This window comes from Balaenoptera ricei, chromosome 9 (genome assembly GCF_028023285.1).
Source record: "Balaenoptera ricei isolate mBalRic1 chromosome 9, mBalRic1.hap2, whole genome shotgun sequence".
NCBI classification, from domain to species: domain Eukaryota; kingdom Metazoa; phylum Chordata; class Mammalia; order Artiodactyla; family Balaenopteridae; genus Balaenoptera; species Balaenoptera ricei.
The window spans coordinates 57841270-57861654 of NC_082647.1; the positions used below are offsets into that span (position 1 = coordinate 57841270).

At 36.0% G+C, this 20385-nt stretch overlaps 1 protein-coding gene across 2 annotated transcripts in view; it reads left to right on the forward strand.

The window, feature by feature from the left end:
* VPS50 (VPS50 subunit of EARP/GARPII complex) overlaps positions 1-20385 on the forward strand; it is a 128532-nt gene that overhangs the window by 106748 nt on the left and 1399 nt on the right. For both annotated transcript variants that reach the window (XM_059933852.1, XM_059933853.1), the window contains 6 exons: positions 4275-4355; positions 10264-10412; positions 11458-11554; positions 12911-13069; positions 16372-16493; positions 18386-18575. In XM_059933852.1, the coding sequence (XP_059789835.1) occupies positions 4275-4355; positions 10264-10412; positions 11458-11554; positions 12911-13069; positions 16372-16493; positions 18386-18575 (798 nt within the window). The remainder of the gene's footprint in view (positions 1-4274; positions 4356-10263; positions 10413-11457; positions 11555-12910; positions 13070-16371; positions 16494-18385; positions 18576-20385) is intronic.

Sequence of the window (20385 nt, forward strand, 5' to 3'; positions counted from 1 at the left end):
TGCTAAGTTATATCAAATGGTCAAACATACATTTAATTGGAATACCAGGTGGAGTTGAGAGAGACAGAATGAGATAGAAAAAATATTTGAAGAAACACTGTCCAAAAATTTGCAGATACAAGATGCTAAATGAACAGCAAACAGAATAAACACAAAGAAAAGTCTAGTGGGGTACCTCATGAGGAAATTGTCTCTTGAAAACTTTAATAGACTTATGACATAAAAGGAACCAATGATCTGATTAACAGCTGACTTCTCACAAGAAACTGGAGACTAGAAGAGAGTTAAACAACACCTTTCAGACACCGAAAGAAAAGAAAAAAATGTCTATCTAGAATTTTATAGCCACCAAAAATACTATTCAAGCATGAATATGAAATTAAAACATTTTCAGATAAAAAGAAAAAAAAGCACTAAGAGAAGTTGTCACCAACAGACATGTAATACAAGAAGTGTTGAAGGAAGTTTTCCAGAGTGAAGGAAAATGATACCAGATGAAAACATGAATCCTCAGAAAGTATGAAAGCATTGGTAATGGAAACTACTTGGGGAAATGCAAAAGATTGTTGTTGTTGTTTTTTTCTTTTTCCACTTAATTTCTTTTCAAACCATATAGCTGTTTAAACCTGAAATTATAACATTCTTTTCTGGAGTTTGTAATATATGTAAATGTATTACATATAACAACTATAGCATGGTATGTGGAGGGATGTGGACCTATAAGATGGCAAGATTTCTATATATTATGTAAAACAGTACATTGTTAACAGTAAATGGACTGTGAAATATCGAGAATGTATATTATAATCCATAGAAGAATAATGAAAAATAATACAAAGAACTTTAACTTTTGCCTACAGGAAAATTAAAGTAGGATTCTAAAAAAAGAAAAAAATCATATAATTAGAAAAAGCAGGAAAGGAGGAACCAAGGAAAAAAAAAGAAAACATGTAATGGTAGATGTAAACCCAGCCACAGTAAATGTTCCTGGACTAAATACTTATATTAAAAGGTAGAAATTGTCAGAATGGATTAAAAACAAAGCCCATACTTAATAACAAAACACACAGATTGAAAGCAAATGGATTGAAAAGATATGCCATGCAACAGTAAGCATAAGGAGGCTGCAGTGGCTATAATACGAGATAAAATAAGTTTGAAAACAGAATGTATTACCAGAGATAGAGGGATTTCTAATGATGTAAGGATCAATTCAATTGGAAGACATAATGATTATAGATGTATATGTGCCTAGTAACAGAGCTTCAAACTAGATGAAGCAATAATTGACAGAATTCAAGAGGAAATGAAAAACTTCAATGACAGCTGGAGATTTTAACACGAGAGTAACTAATAGAACAAGTCAGATAGAAAATCAGCAAGTACACAGAAGATTGGAACAACTCTTTCAACCATTTTGACTTAATTGATATTTGTAGGACAACATACCTAACAATGGCAGGATATATATTCAAGTGCAGATGGTACATTTATCAGGAGAGACCATATGTTCTGGGCCATTAAATATGTCGTAATGAGTTTAAAACATTGAAATCATACAGAATATATTTTCTGATGTCAATGTAATTAAATTGGAAACCAATATCAATAAAATAGGAAAACCTAAGTTTGGAGATTAAACAACACACATCTAAATAAAGATTGGGTTAATGAAGAAACCACAAAAGAAATTAGAAAATATTTTGAAGTGAATGATAATGAAAACACAACGTATCAAAATTTGTGGGATGCAGCTAAATCAGTGCTTAGAGGGAAGTATCTAGTATTTAGCTTTACCTCTTCTTTTCCAGTCTCTATGCCTTATATTTTCCAATCTGTATGCCTCATACAGCATATATATCTGTATGATGGAGATCAATTACAAAAAATTGACCTCCAGCACAATGTAAAATAAAAGTGGTGAGAGTTGCCAACAAACACATGAAAGAATGCTCAACATCACTAATCATTTAGTGATTGCACTGTTGGTGGGAATGTAAATAGATACAGCCACTATGGAGAACAGTATGGAGGTTCCTTAAAAAACTAAAACTAGAACTACCATACGACCCAGCAATCCCACTACTGGGCATATACCCTGAGAAAACCATAATTTAAAAAGAGTCATGTACCACAGTGTTCATTGCAGCTCTATTTACAATAGCCAGGACATGGAAGCAACCTAAGTGTCCATCGACAGATGAATGGATTAAGAAGATGTGGCACATATATACAATGGAATATTACTCAGCCATAAAAAGAAACGAAATTGAGTTATTTGTAGTGAGGTGGATGGGCCTAGAGTCTGTCATACAGAGTGAAGTAAGTCAGAAAGCGAAAAACAAATACCGTATGCTGACACGTATATATGGAATCTAAGAAAAAAAAAGGTTCCGAAGAACCTAGGGACAGATTAGGAATAAAGATGCAGACATAGAGAATGGACTTGAGGACATGGGGAGGGGGAAGGGTAAGCTGGGACAAAGTGAGAGAGTGGCATGGACTTATATGTACTACCAAATGTAAGATAGATAGCTAGTGGGAAGCAGCTGCATAGCACGGGGAGATCAGCTCAGTGCTTTGTGACCACCTAGAGGGGTGGGATAGGGAGGATGGGAGGGAGATGCAAGAGGGAGGAGATGTGGAGATATATGTGTATGTATAGCTGATTCACTTTGTTATGCAGCAGAAACTAACACACCATTGTAAAGCAATTATACTCCAATAGAGATGTTATTAAAAAAAAATGATTTGAAATCAAAGGTTTTACCTCTCAAGAAAAAAAGGTGGTGAGAGTTGACATCCTCATCTTGTTCCCTCCACCTTCATCTGTCCTGGATAGAAAGCATTTAGCCTTTCACCGTTGAGTATGATGCTAGCTATTTTATAGATGCCTGTAGTCATGTTGAAGAAACTCTCCTCTGTTACTGAATTTTTCTGAATTTTTATCATGAAAGGATAAATTTAGTCACATGACTTTTTCTGAATCTATTTAAACAATCATAACTTTCTTTTCTAAAGAAATATATTAATATGGTGAAATACATTGGTTAACTTCAAAGTAGGATTTTAGGCTGTTAAACCAGTCTTGCATTCCCAAGACAAATACCACTTGGTCATGAATCAGTTTGCTAATATTTTAAGGATTTTTAAAAATTGTGTCCATAAAGTTTAGGAGTCTGTAGTTACGTTTTCTGTGGTATCTTTGTTTGGTTTAGGAATCAGAGTAATATTAGTCTCATAAAGCAATTGGGAAACATTCCCTTTTCTTCTACTTTCTGAGAGTCTATGTAGGACTAGTACTTTTTGAAGGTTTTTATTAAATGAAATTTAATTAATAAAGAGCTGCTAAAGTTTTCTATTTCTTCTTAGGTCAATTTTTATAATATGAGCTTGTCAAGGAATTTGTCTGTTTCATCTGGTTTGGTAAATTTATTGGCATAAGATTATTCATAATATTCCCTTATTATCCTTCTGGTGTTTCAACATTAGATCCGTAGTGTTATCCATGCTCTCATTCTTGATATTGAAAGTATGTATCACCTAGGGGTAAGATGGGAATAAAGACACAGACCTACTAGAGAATGGGCTTGAGGATATGGGGAGAGGGAAGGATAAGCTGGGACGAAGTGAGAGAGTGTCATGGACATATATACACTACCAAATGTAAAATCGATAGCTAGTGGGAAGCAACCACATAGCACAGGGAGATCAGCTCGGTGCTTTGTGACCACCTAGAGGGGTGGGATAGGGAGGGTGGGAGGGAGACGCAAGAGGGAGGGGATATGGGGATATAGGTATAAGTATAGCTGATTCACTTTGTTATAAAGCAGAAACTAACACACCATTGTAAAGCAATTATACTCCAATAAAGATGTTAAAAAAAAAAAGTATGTATCATCTCTGTTTTGTTTTTTCTGTATCAGTGTGGCCCTTCCTATCCTTGGATTCTTTAAGTATCTAAAAATCTTAAGTTTTGCAATTAAAAATAATAACTTGTGGGAAAGAAATTCCGGTGAACTCTCTCCTGATAAATCCATTAGATTGATAGATGTTAGTGTGACCTGTAAATGCACATGTGTAAATAGCTCTCTTGTTCCTTTGAGGGTTAAGATTTGATTTCTGTCTTTGATGTTTTGGTATTTTTAAATGCAATTTGGAAACCCTCTGAATGCTAAGTATCTGAGTGAAAACTCACCACATACTTACTTTTCACTAATTTGAAGTTACAACATTTGCAGGCAATTTAACATGCCTCTCGTTTTCTTTTTCAGTTGGAATCCACGGGACTAGGTCTTAGCAGTAGTAGACTAAGAACAACTCTAAACAGAATACAAGAAAGCCTCATTGATCTGGTAAGTAATCAATTCTTTTAGGTTATTTAAAATAGAAATTGGCGATCTAATCAACTACATGTAAGTGTATTTTTATGTGTACATCGAGTTCCTGTGTCCCTAGAACATTAATGGCATGCAGGAAGTAAAATGGAGGTTTCTTATAGTCTGATGGAGAGAGAAAGCTGGTATACATGAAAGAATATGATATTGGCTCTACATGCAGTACAAGTTCAAAGAGAAGAAAGGTTTATGTTCAAAATTACTGTCAGAGAATGACTAAAGGAGGAAGTGAGACTTACGTTAGACTTTGAAGAGTAGGCATGGGATCAGTGGGGAAGAGGAGAAAGAATGGCATTCAAGTTAAGGTTCAGAGGCTGAGCAAGGGCCTTGAGGTGGGAGCAAGCCTGGCCCAAATTTTGGCCGATTTTTGTGATGGGGCACCAGTTTATGCCAAAGAGTTGTGTTGCAAAGAGTGTTTAGGACGACTTTATAAATGGCTTTAACATTTGAGAAGTTTAGGTTTAGTTGGCTATGCAGCAGGGGATCTGGATTCTTAACTGTGTCATGTGATGAAATGCATGTTTTAAAAAGCTGGGTTACGTAGCAAAACAGGGCTGATCATCTATAGTGTTTAAGCCAACATAAGCAGTTAAAATAAGAAAAAAAGTTTTTCTTATGCTTGGTCACTGTAGCCAGAGACTTTTGTTATTCAGTGCATTTCTCTGCATCTATGAATTTTCCTTTATTCTCGTCACTTACCCAAATAAGCAATCACTTTCCTCTTTTCTCATAAGCTCTATAGTATGAGCATACTTCTGTTATTGAAGTTTTTATAAAGCAATGGAATCATTCATTCTTTTAAGAAATACTTGTTTGGAATAATTATTATATGCCAGGCATTGTAGGCCTGGAAAGTCATCAGTGAACAAAAGAGGTAATTCCCGTCTTCTTGGAACTTGAATCTTATTGGGGCAGAGAGACAGATAAATGTATAAGAGTGTCAGATACTGATCAGTGCCAAGAAGAAGATGAAGCAGAGTGATGGGGCAGTGATCTTTAAGCAGAGATATGAATAAAGTGAGAGAGGCATATGCAGATATTTCAGGTGAGCACTGTTTACACAGAGGAAATAACCTGTATCCGTCTCATCCATCCCCCTTAAAATTTGGAGATCTTTTTTGCTCAGCACATATTTTTTTAATATATGTTCATAGTCCTAGCACTTACCTTGGCACATAGCATCTCTTCAATAAATGTTTATAGAGTAAATGAATAAACTCCAATCCTTGAGTTTGGTGTCTCCTGGATTAACCTGGCTTGTTTTCTTGTCCACTTAATCCTGATCTTTGTTTTCAGAGTCAAGGCTCCTTGTTTGACACAGCCATCTATTTCTTCTTTTTTCTTTCTTTTTTTTTTTTTGGTCTTTGTTGTGTAAAATCCATCATTGGCTTTCAGTCCCATTGGCAGTTATCTGTTTTGATTTTGCTTCTCCTTGTTTGATACTTAGTATAACCTTGACCTGAAGATCGTGTTTTCCAGATCTTAGTCCACAGCTGACGTTTTTCTTGTTTCTGGCTGAATGCCTCAAGATAGGTGGGCTGAAATATACCACTAGAATCATTCACTCTAGCATTTCTCTGCCAGCTCTGCTAGTTACTAGCTTATGATTGTCAAACCACAGTTCCAGATCTGACCCTTAAGCTGTGGATTTAATGCTGCCATACAGTGTGTAATGAAATAGCATGACCCAGTAAACAATGGGACCAAACTAGCTGTTATTTAAGACAAGCTGTCACCCATCTAACGATAACAATGTATCTGTAGCATCTGTCAGACAAGTTCTTTGTTCATTGGATAAGTTTTTTCCTGAATTGGTGTAATAGTCAATTTTAGAAATGCGTTTTTTAAAACCAGCTACACACCCCTCCCCAGTAAATTGATAGATGTGCCTGTTTTTTTCTTTGCCACCTTGTCTTTTAAAAATATCTTTTTTTAAAGACCTTATTCTTAGCATCTCTTAAATCAAAGACTGCACCTTGGATCAGAAGACTGTGTGAGCCGTTGTTCCTCTGTCAGTTTGTAAGGAGCACTGACCTTTGACAGAGCCTCTCCACAGTCCCCACTCCTCTGATGGATAAGACTCTACAACAATACAGTAGAAGTTTTTCTGAAAATTTCCAATGTTTTACATGTTAAGTTATTACGCATACTGATAAGCATCGTTTTATTATTTTAAAAAATATATTTGTCATTTACTAGACCTTGATCTCAGGTTTTCATAAGCTGGTATATAAATTTTCTTCACTTCATTAATTTGCATCTACATTGGCAGAGAACATTAATTGGTTTCTTGCTATTCAATACATTCTTTGTCTATTAAAATAATTTATAACCTAATCTGGAACCACTGGATGGAGGTAGTATTTTTCCTTATATTTCTCCCATGTGTTAGTTAAAACTTTAATAAGCACTTTTTTGGTAATTTTACTTTCTCCATATATATCTTCTAAGTTTTGCTTCTCTTTAAGCTGTAAAAGGCAAAATGGAATCATTATGTTCTTTAAAATGCCACCTGAAATTGTTTATCATATAAGTTCACTGTAAACTAAGAAAATTTGTTTGACACATCAAATAAAAGTCTAAGAAAAATTGTCTAATAGTGCACAAGCAGGAAAGGAAGCTGGTGTAGGTGGTAATGGTACCAGAAATGTGAATTTTTAGTTATCTACCTGGTGATGCTAAACTGTTTAAGACCTGTGGCCAACTTTGAATCTTTGATAATAAAAATGTATTTTAAATTGATCCAGAAAAGTCCATAAATATTAATTTTCTTTGTGTTAGTTAGTACATTACTGTCAGGAAAGGCTAAAAATATAACTTTCACTGTGAGAGTAAAAATTGATTAAGGTTTCATTTTGTTAAAGTCTTCAAAGAGTTGTATATCCTTTCCTTACTATACTGGTATAAGCTGAAACATGGATCCTGTTTAGGAGCTTTTCCATTTAAGCATGCAATAAGCACATACCATTTATTTATGTCAGCTTGACATTTTGGGACTTTCTTGCTCTCTTCAAGTTTATTTCCCTAAATGGATCTGTTTTGAAGGTAGACACATTAAAATTTGTTGATGGATTATAAGAGGAGTGTGACACTGAGAAGAGTCAAGGATGGCACCTAACTTCTGGAGAATGGAGGTGCCATTAATGGGGATGGATAAGACTTTTAGGAGGACACATTTGAAGAGGACATCAAGAGTTCAGTTTCACATATGTTAAATGCGCTAGAGGTGAGAGAGGGGTCAGGGCAAGTATATAAATTTTGAGCTGTTGGCATGTGGATGGCATTTAAAACTGTGAGAGCGGATGAAATCATGTAGGGAGTAGAATGTAAGTCAGAGAAGTCTCAGGACTGAACCCTGGGGCACTCCAGTGTTTAAAGGTCAGGGGGAATATTCAGAGATGGATATTCAGAGTTGGCTATTGGATTTGGCCATAAGGAGGCCAGTGGGGACCTTGCTTACTCTTTCTTTGGAGTGAAGCAGACAAAAACCTGGTTGGAATGGGCTTGAAAGAGGATAATAGGAGAGGAAGAGAAAATTCTTATCATCATCTGCATCAATGAAACTAACAGAGGGCCTGCTAATGTCAACAGGCATGCCAAGGACTTAAGGTACAAAGAGGGTGAAATTGGTCCCTACCCCGCAAGAACTCACAATGAGGTAGGAGAGTTAGAAAACAACAACTGATAAAGTATGCTGTATGCCACATACAGGTATATGTATATGTATAGGCAATATTAACACAAGTAACATAGTTATTTTTCTTGGGAGACTGAGAAAGTTATAGAAAGGAGGTGAGGGGCTTCCCTGGTGGCGCAGTGGTTGAGAATCTGCCTGCCAATGCAGGGGGCACGGGTTCGAGCCCTGGTCTGGGAGGATCCCACATGCCGCGGAGCAGCTGGGCCCGTGAGCCACAATTACTGAGCCTGCGCGTCTGGAGCCTGTGCTCTGCAGCAGGAGAGGCCGCAGTGGTGAGAGGCCCGCGCACTGCGATGAAGGGTGGCCCCCGCTTGCCACAGCTAGAGAGGGCCCTCTCACAGAAGCGAGGACCCAACACAGCCATAAATAAATAAATAAATAAAATTAAAAAAAAAAAAAAAAAAAAAAAGAAAGGAGGTGAATATGAATTCGTACTTAAAAAATGAGGTAAGAGCCAGGCAGGCAAGGAGAAGAGAGCTGGTAAGACAGGAGTGTCAGTAGGATGGGTGTAGTAAGCAGTCCAGTGTGACTAGACCTTAGGGGTGTAGAGATTATCTTGAAATGAGACTGGAAAGGTAGCTGTTTGTAAAGGAGTAATATCGTGGCAACAAGTTTAGGCTCTTTTTCTGTAAGGAAGGGATCGTCAGTTGAGACTTTTAAATTACGGAGTGGTATGATCACATCTCCATTTTAGAAAGATCACCTAGGTATTACTGAAGTAATGACATGAGGAAGAAACAAACGAGAGGTGTCTGTTTAGGCATGATGGAGGTGCAAAGGAAGAGGGGGTGGTCAAGAATGATTCTAAGGTTCTTCACTTGGACAGTCTGGTAGATGGTGATTAAATAGCCCCCCAGAGACTTCCTTGGTGGTCCAGTGGTTAAGATTCCACACTCCCAATGCAGGGGGCCTGGGTTCGATCCCTGGTCAGGGAACTAGATCCCACATGCCGCAACAAAGATCGCGTGTGCTGCAACTAAGACCTGGCACAGCCAAATAAATAAATAAATCTTAAAAATAATAATAATAAAAAAAGTATTAAATAAATAGCCACCAGAATTAAATTAAATAGCACAGGCACCCAATTGGTACCAAACCATATGTAATTTTGTGATTTGTGTGTTTTTTTGTTTTTGTTTTTTTTGGCAGTAGTGGGGTGATTATTTTCCTTTTTAGTAGAAGGAAATAAATAGTGGAGCTGTGACATTGATTAACTTGCATAGTTCCCTTATCCTGATTCTCCTTAGAGAAAACACAGTTGTTCCCAAAATAACTTTTAAATGCTAATTGAGTAATTAGAGATTGAAGAGAGACAATACCTTTAGTAGAATATAGGATATAAAAAAGAACTAAACAAGAATAAAACAATTTTCTAACTTGAAAGGTTTTATAATGTATTATTTCCATTTTGCAAAATTTATAAACCTGTTATATTCCCAGAGTCCTATGCATTTGATGTCTCTTTTATTTGTAAGGAAAATGTTAGAGATTTGTGATTATGTAATTGATTTAAAAAGTAATCTAGATTTACATTTTGTACACTTTTAGATTTGTTTGTATTCAATTTTTGCGCTGTAATTTTCTTTGAGGATCTTTTAAGGCTCAGCCCACTCTGCTCTTTGGACATCCCTTTCTTTTATTTCCATTTACCATCTTCCTTCAGGTCAGTAATCTATCCCTAGAGATATACAATACAGTTGCTTCTGTTTCAGTTTAGAACTACATTTTAGTCCTGCCTTCTTGGGATTATACCAGAGTTACCTTGATTAAGGTTTAGGTGTGAAATGGTTAATCACACCATAATTTTGGATTTTACCAGCCTGGTCCTGGAGAGGCAGTCTGTTCTTCCTCGTTTACAAGTTCTTGAAGGGCATCTCACTATTGTCTCTGTGAAATATTTGTCGATTCATAAAGATTCCTTGTGTTGGCCAATTTTAGGTCATGCACAGCTAATAGCATAGGGAGTTGGATCATTTTCAGTTAGTATAAAAAGGAAAGTTCTAGTAGTTAGAAAATATAAACGGAGGAAAAAAAGAACTGAAACTAAGTGTAATTAATGTATGCCCGAGAGCATTTTAATTATAGCTCCAGTTTTGTAAAATCACATGGGTTATTGCTATTAGATTTGCTATTTCAGGCTGTGTGTGTATATGTATGTTATATTTTCAGGAAGTTTCAGCTGATCCTACTGCCACGCTCACAGCAGCAGAAGAGAGAAAGGAGAAGGTACCGAGCCCTCACCTCAGTCACCTAGTGGTTTTGACATTTGGGGATACATTGTATGGGTTGGCGGAAAGAGTGGTAGCCACAGAATCCTTGTAAGTTGTTAAAAACAGTTGCTTTGCCATTAAATATTTAAGAAAGATTATAAAAGTAAGCACTGTATTCTAGCTGTGTGCATTTCCCACTTCTAAATATTCCTTAAAGTACTCAATATTTCTGAGAAGTATATCCTAAAATAGATTACCAATCAGTTTTTAAAATTGCATGGTTGATTTTCAGGTGTATAAATGGAAGGAGGGTAATCTTTTAAGTTTCATTCTTTAGCAGCATGATCCTTGCTTTAAGTAAGACTTTAGAAACGCATATTATAGTATAGTACTTTATAGTTTCCCATTGAATTACGATTCTAGAGAAACTGTAGTTACATTGTCAGTTTAGTGTTAAATGTAGTCGACCCTTGACATCAGCAGGAGTGCATCCTGACCTTTATAAATCCCCAAGTTCTTTAATAAAATGAGAGCATATAACTTCTTCCATAAAATATGGTCCAGTATAATTTAAGAGTTTTTGTATATAACAAAAAGTAGTGAAAAACAGTATGACTACCAGCAGTCTTCAGCTGAATGATTCCGATTCATGCACGTGTATGTCTCGTGTATGCATGTGAAGTTCACGTCTGTGTCTCAGCCAAGTTCCACTTTATTTCCTGTTATGAATGTTTGGGTTATTTCTGAAAAGTGTCAGGTGTTAAATCTGTGAATTCATGGGTCTGTTGTGTGTAATTACATGGGAAATCCTTCTAAAAGTACTGTTGTATTCTTTCTTCAATCTTTTGTGCTATCTGTGCTCATATCTTACATGCAAAGCAGCATAACTGTACACCTTGTGGTAACCAGATTAGCTCCTTTGAAGTCATCCTTCTTTCACATCAGCTCACGTTCATTGATAACTCAGCATTAATTTTTGTGTGAATTGTAAATGAGTGTGTCAAGTGGCAATGCAAGGTAGTTCTTTAAAATGGAAAATAATTTTAATTGTTAAACTTTTGCTCAGAGATCTTAAAGATTAGTTACACAAAAAATATTGACAGGCTCTAAATACTGTATTTTGTTTACATGGTGGGTTATTTATTCCATTTAGGGTATTCTTGGCTGAACAGTTTGAGTTCCTTCAGCCACATCTGGATGCTGTGATGCCTGCAGTCAAAAAACCCTTTCTTCAGCAGTTTTATTCTCAGGTCAGACATGTCTTATATATCATTTCAACTGTGAGCAGGATAGGACTGTCACATGTTATTTAGGTTATTTTTTTTTTTTAACTAGTGGTCAGTCTCTCAACCTCAGGAGAGGTGGATTAGAATATTTGTTTATTCATTCATGAATTCCTGTATTAAATAAATACTTATTGAACACCTCATATAACTTTTAGTCTAGTAAGAGAAAGAGCCAATTAAAACTATATTACAATAAAGTATAGTTAAGGGAAAGAAACAGTGGCAGGGTATTTAACCTTGACTGGAGGCAGAGAGGGGGTATGGTTGGGGGGAGGTTATCTAGAACGGCTGTCTTGAGGAAGTGATGTTTCAACTGAACCAGAGGGCTTCCCTGGTGGCGCAGTGGTTGGGAGTCTGCCTGCCAATGCCGGGGACACGGGTTCGAGCCCTGGTCTGGGAAGATCGCACATGCCGCGGAGCAACTAGGCCCGTGAGCCACAACTACTGAGCCTGTGCATCTGGAGCCTGTGCTCCGCAACGAGAGAGGCCGCGACAGTGAGAGGCCCGCGCACCGCGATGAAGGGTGGCCCCTACTCGCCGCGACTGGAGAAAGCCCTCGCACAGAAATGAAGACCCCACACAGCCAAAAATAAATAAATAAATAAATAATTTATTTAAAAAAATCTTTAAAAAAAAAAACAAAAACTGGACCAGAGAGAAAGAGGGTGAGAGGAGTATATTTCGACTAAGGTAGTGGCTTATATGAAGACCTACAGATGAGAGAACACGGTGCCTGTGAGCAGCTGAGGAAAATTCAAATTCTCAGAGCGGGGAAGAGGGCCAGTGATGAGAAAGATGGCTGGAGTGATTAAGCAGAAGTCACATGACATACAGTGCTCCCAGCCAGGAGCTGGACTTTGTTCCAAGGGTACTGGGAAGCTATTGGAGGATTTGAAAGAGGTGGTGAGTAGCATGGTGAGGTGTGTGTTTTAGAAAGCACTTTGGGGGAAGTGTGAAGAATGGACCTCAGATGGCAAACCTAGAGGCAGGAGACTGGTTTGAAGACTTTTAGACTAATGTGGGTGAGAGATGACAGGATCTTGAGGTGCAGTGTGGAAGTGGAAATGGACATGGAGAGAAGTGAAAAAATCTGTGTTTTTTAGTTGAATTGTCAGTGGCCTCAAGTTTGTTGAATATCTCAAAATTATGTTTTGAGTAAGACCCTTGCCCACGAGTTAAGTATTTTCATAATTTAAATCTCCAAGTGTTTAGTGTTTTATTTTCAGATATGATGTGTACTAGAAACAGGAACAAAATATATTTTAGAAATTTGATACTTTTAGAAAATATTTGGTTTCATTTCTGTGAAATTTATTTCAGACCGTCTCAACAGCCAGTGAACTACGCAAACCAATTTACTGGATTGTAGCTGGTAAAGCCATTGATTATGAACAGATGCTGCTCCTAATGGCTAATGTGAAATGGGATGTAAAAGAAATTATGTCACAGCACAACATATATGTAGATGCACTGTTAAAGGCAAGTATTCTGGGAAACATCTCTGTTAAAGATAATTCTACTAAGGGAATTTTTCCTGTAATTGCAATAGCTCCAAAATTGTGAGATTATAGTTTGTACCACATTCTAGCATTCTTGTGATATTAAAGTCCCTGAGTTGGACTAGGATTTCTTTCCAAATTTTGTGTTCTTTTAGACCCAAGAATACTTTGTAGATTTTTTGTTTTTGCTCAGTAATATCCCATTTTGAGTTAGAGTCTGATTAGTTTGTCTTAGCTGGCTTCATATTATGTAATCTCAATGGCCATGACTGTAGTGACAAGAGGATATTTCTGTTTAATTAGAAGATATTTCTATAGTTGTGTATATTCATTAGCAAGAGACTACACCCCTGATTATTCTAAGTTTTTTTTCCAGAAATCACAATACTTTTGCAATGTGTCATGCAAACACCTTTGTGTTTAATGACTTAACATTTATAAGTTTTCTGGAAAGAATTGTGGTAATTTTTTTTCATTTATGCATCAAGAGATATTTATAAATCACCTGACATATGCCATGTACTGATCTAGGTGCTGGCAATATAGTTGTGAGTTAAGGAACTTAATGTGCCATCAAGGAATTTATATGCCAGCGCAGGGACAGCAATAAAGAGATACATTAATATATAATATGTCAGGTGATGAATAGTCTGGTGAAAAATTAACCAGCAGAAGAGGGATAGAGAGTGGCAGGGTGTGGGTTGGAGAGGAATACCATTTCTTTACTTATGGTCAGAGAAGGACTCTGATAAAGTGAGAATTGAGGAGAGGCCTGAGGGAAGTGAGGAAATGAACCGTGTGCACGTCTGAGGTGAGGGAAGAGCATCTGAGAAAATGAAAACAGCTTTCAGAAAAATTTTGCTTTTCATATTTGTCAGTGAAAAGAAATTGGCCCTTCTTAGCTCTTGACTTATCTCATTTACACCAACATTCTTACCTGCTTAGTCCAAGGCAGTAAATAATAGGCTGGGACACTTGAGAACCAGTAAACAAAGCCAGAGATCAAAATAGAGATAGCAGCTGAATTCAGCTGGTGTGCCAGCTCCCAGTGACATATGGCACCTTTCTGGAGGGCTGGATTGAGGACTCTGGGGCTGTCCCCAGACTCAAGGAACTAAGGGTGCCAGATCAGTTAACAGTGTCTAGGTATTAGCATGAGATCTAAGCATGCTCTATAATTGCCACCCTGGAAGAACTTTGATTTCTAGATCACCTAGGAGACTTCAGCTGGAAATTTTAATTTGGAATGTAAAAGATACATGTAATTTATAAATCACACCCCTTCTTTTTTGAACAGTTCTGTTTTTGAAAAGTTGATTGTTTTTTATGACATGCTAATTATGGTACTTATGGGGATGCAAGAAAAAAGAGACTTCTGCCTTCAGTGAATATACATACTAGAAGAGGCTACTTGCTTCAGTTATTCTTAATTCCAAGAAACATTAATATTATAAGAAAGAACCAGAGTTATTTAGATTATTAACCTGAACCCAAGTTTCAGCAGTTTAAGACTTTCTCTCATAAAGAAACTTTTATGGGACTTCCCTGGTGGCGCAGTGGTTAAGAATCCGCCTGCCAATGCAGGGGACACAGGTTCGAGCCCTGGTCCGGGAAGATCCCACATGCCGCGGAGCAGCTAAGCCCATGCACAACAACTACTGAGCCTGCGCTCTAGAGCCCACGTGCCACAACTACTGAAGCCCGTGCGCCTAGAGGCTGTGCTCCGCAACAAGAGAAGCCGCTGCAATGAGAAGCCCGTGCACCGCAACAAAGAGTAGCCCCCGCTCGCCACAACTAGAGAAAGCCTGCGTGCAGCAAAGAAGACCCAACGCAGCCAAAAATAAATAAATTTATTAAAAAAAAGAAAAACTTTTATGATAACTTTTGTTCTGTTACTTTTCCAAGTCCAAATCTTTAGGTAAAAGCAGTCTGTAAAAGAATCTGTCCCAAAAGAATCATAAGTAAAATGAAATAGTTTTATTATTCATTTAACAATAAGCATTCTTGAACATTGGATTTAGCAATGAGTAGAATGGCATTTCATATAGTAAGCATATAAATTTATCTTTAAAATATTAATGAAAAGTATTGAATTATGACTCTTGAAATCTAAAGCAGAGTTTACTGTAGTGAAGCATAAATACAGTAGCAAATACTGTTTTGCTAGATTCTTGAAATGAAAAAGAGGAAGAGCAATTACTTATTTACTTTGATTTTCAAAAGTAAGCTTAGTGGACTGAAGACCTACTTCTTTCTCATAAATGATTAAAAGCAGTTAACTGTCAAAAATCATTAAAAAATTGTGATTTAGGAAGCAGCCAGGGATAACACAACGATCGTGTGGTAGCTTGATTGGTGATGATCAGAGTTTTTTCCACCTGTGTGTTATTTGAACACGTGTCAGTCTTGACTTGGTACACATTGTGTAGTTTCTCTATTGAGGAAACTAAAGAAAAATATATCATTTTAAGGCTTGTTAAATTTATTTGAACTGTATTGTTGAGAACAATAAACAGCATTTACTTTTGTAAATGAACATATTTAGATGATAATAGTCGAAAGAAATCAGAAACAAATTTACTGAAGGGTGAACCATCTGCTGCTTTCATGTAGCTGTTGGAATTGTCGAAATTAGTTACATATATTTTATTTTTAGTGGAGTGGTATCACAAAAGGTACTAATAAGTAATAAAAATGTTCAGTTTTTCTATAGGTAATGAGATAATGTATATTATGGAGTTTTTTTGGTGCTAAAAATTTACAACTATTACATGACTTTTGAATCATTCAGTATGTAATAATTTATTTACTTTAAAAGAATGTTTAGGAAAGAGAATAATTTATCAGATTGCTCTGTAAGGAGTACAACTACAAATTACAAATAGTTCACTCTGAGGTGAAAGCTCATTAAAACGCTTTTTTAAAATCTGGGTTTCTTAAAGATATTTTTAAAGACATATTAGTTATTAAGCCTTTTTAATCCATACTGACAGTCATAGAAAAATTTGAGATGTAGAAACACTTGAACATTGTTTAATCAGTTAATGACACTTATTTCCTTTGAGATGAAATGTAGTGTACTCTGTATTACAACATGATTTATTCAATTTGATATACTTAAAAAAACACTTCACACTAAGTCCAAATTATCTTTGGCATTATCTCTCTTTGTTTTACTTGATTTCATTCTGAGCGTTTTAAAATCTTTTTTGCCTCTAAGATGGGAAAGCAATGTAACATTATAATTATATTCACGTATGGCCACGATTTTTGTCTTCTTAGGAATTTGAGCAGTTTAACACGAGGTTAAATGAAGTTTCTAAGAGAGTTCGGATACCCTTGGCTGTGTCTAATATACTTTGGGAACATTGTATACGTCTGGCTAATAGAACAATTGTGGAAGGGTAAGTTTTTCATGAAAGCATTATCTGATTCTTCAGTGATAAATCATAATATATGAATAACATTATATGTTATCACTAATGGATGCAGAGAATAGGTAGAGATAGTGATAAATAGTGATAAATAGCAGACAGTCTCATAGTAATTCAGGTTTGACTTTGGAATGCAATTAGAAAGGAGACCTTAAACGCCACTGTGTCACTTTTTTTTCTTGCTGGTGACTTAGACTCAGCTAGTAGAGGAGTGAGGAAAGCAGCATCTAATGGTTATCTGAAAATTAAACTAGTAATAATTATTATTACCTAATACAATTATTACAATGTTGATTATACATAGCATTCATTGAGTGCTATTTGTCATTTATTGAACCAAGCCCTTCACAGGGTTCTATCACCAAATCCCAACATAAACTCTCTTTGGTAGTATTATTCTCTCTGTTTTGTCAACAGAGAGATAGCCTAGCCTCAGAAACTCAAGGCTAAAGAGGTTAAGTAACTTGTCCAAGTTCACACAGTTTTTAAATGCAGAGAAGGCTTATGAACTCCTCATTTTCTAATGGCAAAATCAGTCCTCATAACCACTATATCACTGTTAATATTATTATATCATTGTAAACCATATTAATCTTTCATATGTTGAGTTTACAGATCAAAAGTAATTTTCCCACTTACTCAGAGACCATGCTTACTCTGCCTGTAACATCTAGAATACAAATAAGAATCAGTAATACATTTAAAATATCCCTGGGAAGCAAACTGCTATTTCAAAGACCATTCACAGTGATCTAGAATTGCACATCAGTTGAATTTTCACACTATCATTTATCTGATTTCTCGTCGGTTCTTATTTGTTATAAAAAAGAATGTGTTTGAAAGTGGAAGTGACGGTGAGAAGCTGACAACAGCCTTGGCATTTTGTATAATACACCATCCAATCTGTTAGGGTTAGGGGTTAGGTTTAGGGTTAGGGTTAGGGTTAGGGTTGAAACCAGCAGTGCTGTAAATCCCCAAATGGCTCTCCATCAACAATCATGACTGGATTGACTGTTAACAAATTTATTTAATAGTAGAAAAGTGAATCACAAATGTTATATTTGTGTATAAAACACTTCTTATTTTAAAAAAAAAAGCTTGGTCACTTTAAATAATATAAATGAGTTTTCTTGCAGATTTCCTTAGGGGAAGTACCTCATTTCCTAGTGTTGAATTCTCCACATTTTGTATGATTGAAGGAATGAGACACTGACTTATGAATAATAAAATGTACTGTTAGGGTTAACATATTTATTCTTATTACTAGTCCACCTTGGAACACAGTTTTTTAGTAGTGTGGGGTCTCAGAATAAGTCTATAAAGTGTTTTTTCAATGAAAAATATGTATGTACTTTCTATGCTTATATGTTTACATGTTTCTTAGGTTTGCTGAGTGTTTACGGGAGAGTTATTTCATTTGTTTTCTTTGCATTGAGTAGTTAAAATATTGAACAGTTTTATGAAGCTAAGATTACTTGGGAATATTCATAGCTTAGTTTTATAAATCTTGGAAGATTTATAAAACTAAGATTAACTGGAATACCAGTTAAATACCAGTTTAACATTCTTACAGATGATTATGTTAATTGAGTAGACAGAACTATGGTCTGTAGAGCAGGAAGAAACCTTAGAAGTTATTTGATCTTTTTGCTTTGCAAATGAGGAAACTGAGGCCCAGATAGGTAAAATGACTGCTTAGTGACAGGGCTGGAACACAACCCAGTCCTTGTGACTCAAGGCTCATGTGCTCTTTTTTCTCATAGAATCTCACCAAATGTGGATTAGAGAAAAGTTTAAGTACCTAAAGGTTTCTTTTTCTAACCATCCCATCATTTATGTTTTTTTATTCTTGTGTGTCTTAGATATGCCAACGTCAAGAAGTGTAGTAATGAGGGTCGTGCCTTGATGCAATTGGATTTTCAACAGTTTTTAATGAAACTTGAAAAACTAACAGATATTAGACCGATTCCAGATAAAGAATTCGTGGAAACCTATATTAAAGCCTACTATCTAACTGAGAATGACATGGAACGCTGGATCAAAGAGCATAGGGTGAGAGCTGGGAAACAGTTAATTAAGTTTTTATTCCTTATCCGTTGTGCTGTTCTTGTCTAGTATATTATATAATTCAAAATCATATGGGTGAAATAGAAACATTTGCTTTTTTAGCATGAACTAATTATGCCAGTTCTTTACCATATTCGCACTGTTTATGCAATGCCCTTTGCCTAATCAAATCCTTTTGTGACTTTGTGAACTGTAGCAGTAATTATCTGGAAAAGCATCCAGAGTCTGAACTTTAGCTGTGTTTATCCTGCAGCTGTGTTGTCGGAGAAGGCTGAAGTTGGTTAACATCAGGACAAATTGAATATAGCAACATTGAAATGATTCACAAGCTAAAGTCTGTTATATAACTTAAACCTTCTTGTAGCCCTGAACAATGAATGGGTGATGGCCTGAACACACTGACATGTAGTAGTGGTGATTGGTATATTAATATTTAAATAGCTAAATTTAACCTCATCCTACATTAGATTTTACCTTAAGTATAGATGAGATTATTTTTCTTTTGTGTGAATATATAGGTAAGTAGAGAAAAATACTACTTATAGCAAGTGTTATTTTGGATGCTGAATTTTTTTGACACAGTTCAACTCAACATGTATCACCGGAGAATGCTCAATACAGGGAGCTTTTCGGTATGATTGTTATTATATATCATTTGTCTAGATAGGCAGTATGTGAAGACAGATTTAATGAAAATATGAGAAGTGTTAAAATTATCACCAAATCTTATTCCATCAGTAACTCTAGTGTTCACATTTATTAATACTGTAAACATCGTGGGAAAAGCTAAGTAAATTTTTATTTCATTTGACTGGGTAAGGAAGTAAGGAGTTATTTATATTTACTTTATCAGGCTCATCCTTTCTAGTTTCAACACTCTAGAAAAATGAAATGAGTTTTAGTCTGGACCATTAGCCTGAACTTTGTGTAAATGTGCCCACTGTAGGGCAGTTTCAGATCTTTGAGAGCAAAGTAGAAATGTACATGTTATTTTCAGTGATTTAATCAATACACCAGAATTGAGAAAAATGTCACCACTTTTTGTCCCATTGACCTCTGTCTTTTGAGAACCAAAATGCTAAACCAGATGCAGACGAACTGCTGATGTTGCTAGAATCCATTTAGTAAAGTAAGCTGTAAACACTTTGGGGTTGGTACTGAGGAAGGGGTTTGGGGTAAAAGGACAAGTAGCTGAAGAGAAAAAGCACAGCTCGTAGAGGTCCATTACGTGATGTAAGAACGATGCCCATTTTAGGGTTTCTTCTTTTAATATAGTGGACTAAGATTTTTAGTAATTGTATTTTGGAAAAGCTTTAACTAACTGATATTTGTAACACAGTGAAATTTTCCCAGCAGCCCGGATTGTCCTGTTTTTCCGAGAACTTTCCACAATGTCTAGTGCAGTGCTTGGGTGGTACTTTCTAAATGTTGAGTGATTACTTGAGAGAATTTATGAGGTGTTTACAGGTGCTCTCAGAGATCAGATACACAAACTGAGCAGTTTGCTGAATTTTTAAGATGAACTCTTTCTCATGTTTTGAAATTGCACTGTCTTTATTGGTTAGTTACCTCCAGTGAAGGCATGTTCTTTTCTTATTAGATGATAGTACACAACTTTCCCGAGCTGAACTCTTACTGTTCATCCTCCAGAACCAAATGAAGATGTAAAACTTTCTGATGAGCTCCTATTCATGCTCATCCTAACAACTTATCTGAAATTCAGGAACTAAATTGATTTGTACAGCAAAAAAATACTTATATAGTTGACCCTTGAACAACATGGATTTGAACTGTA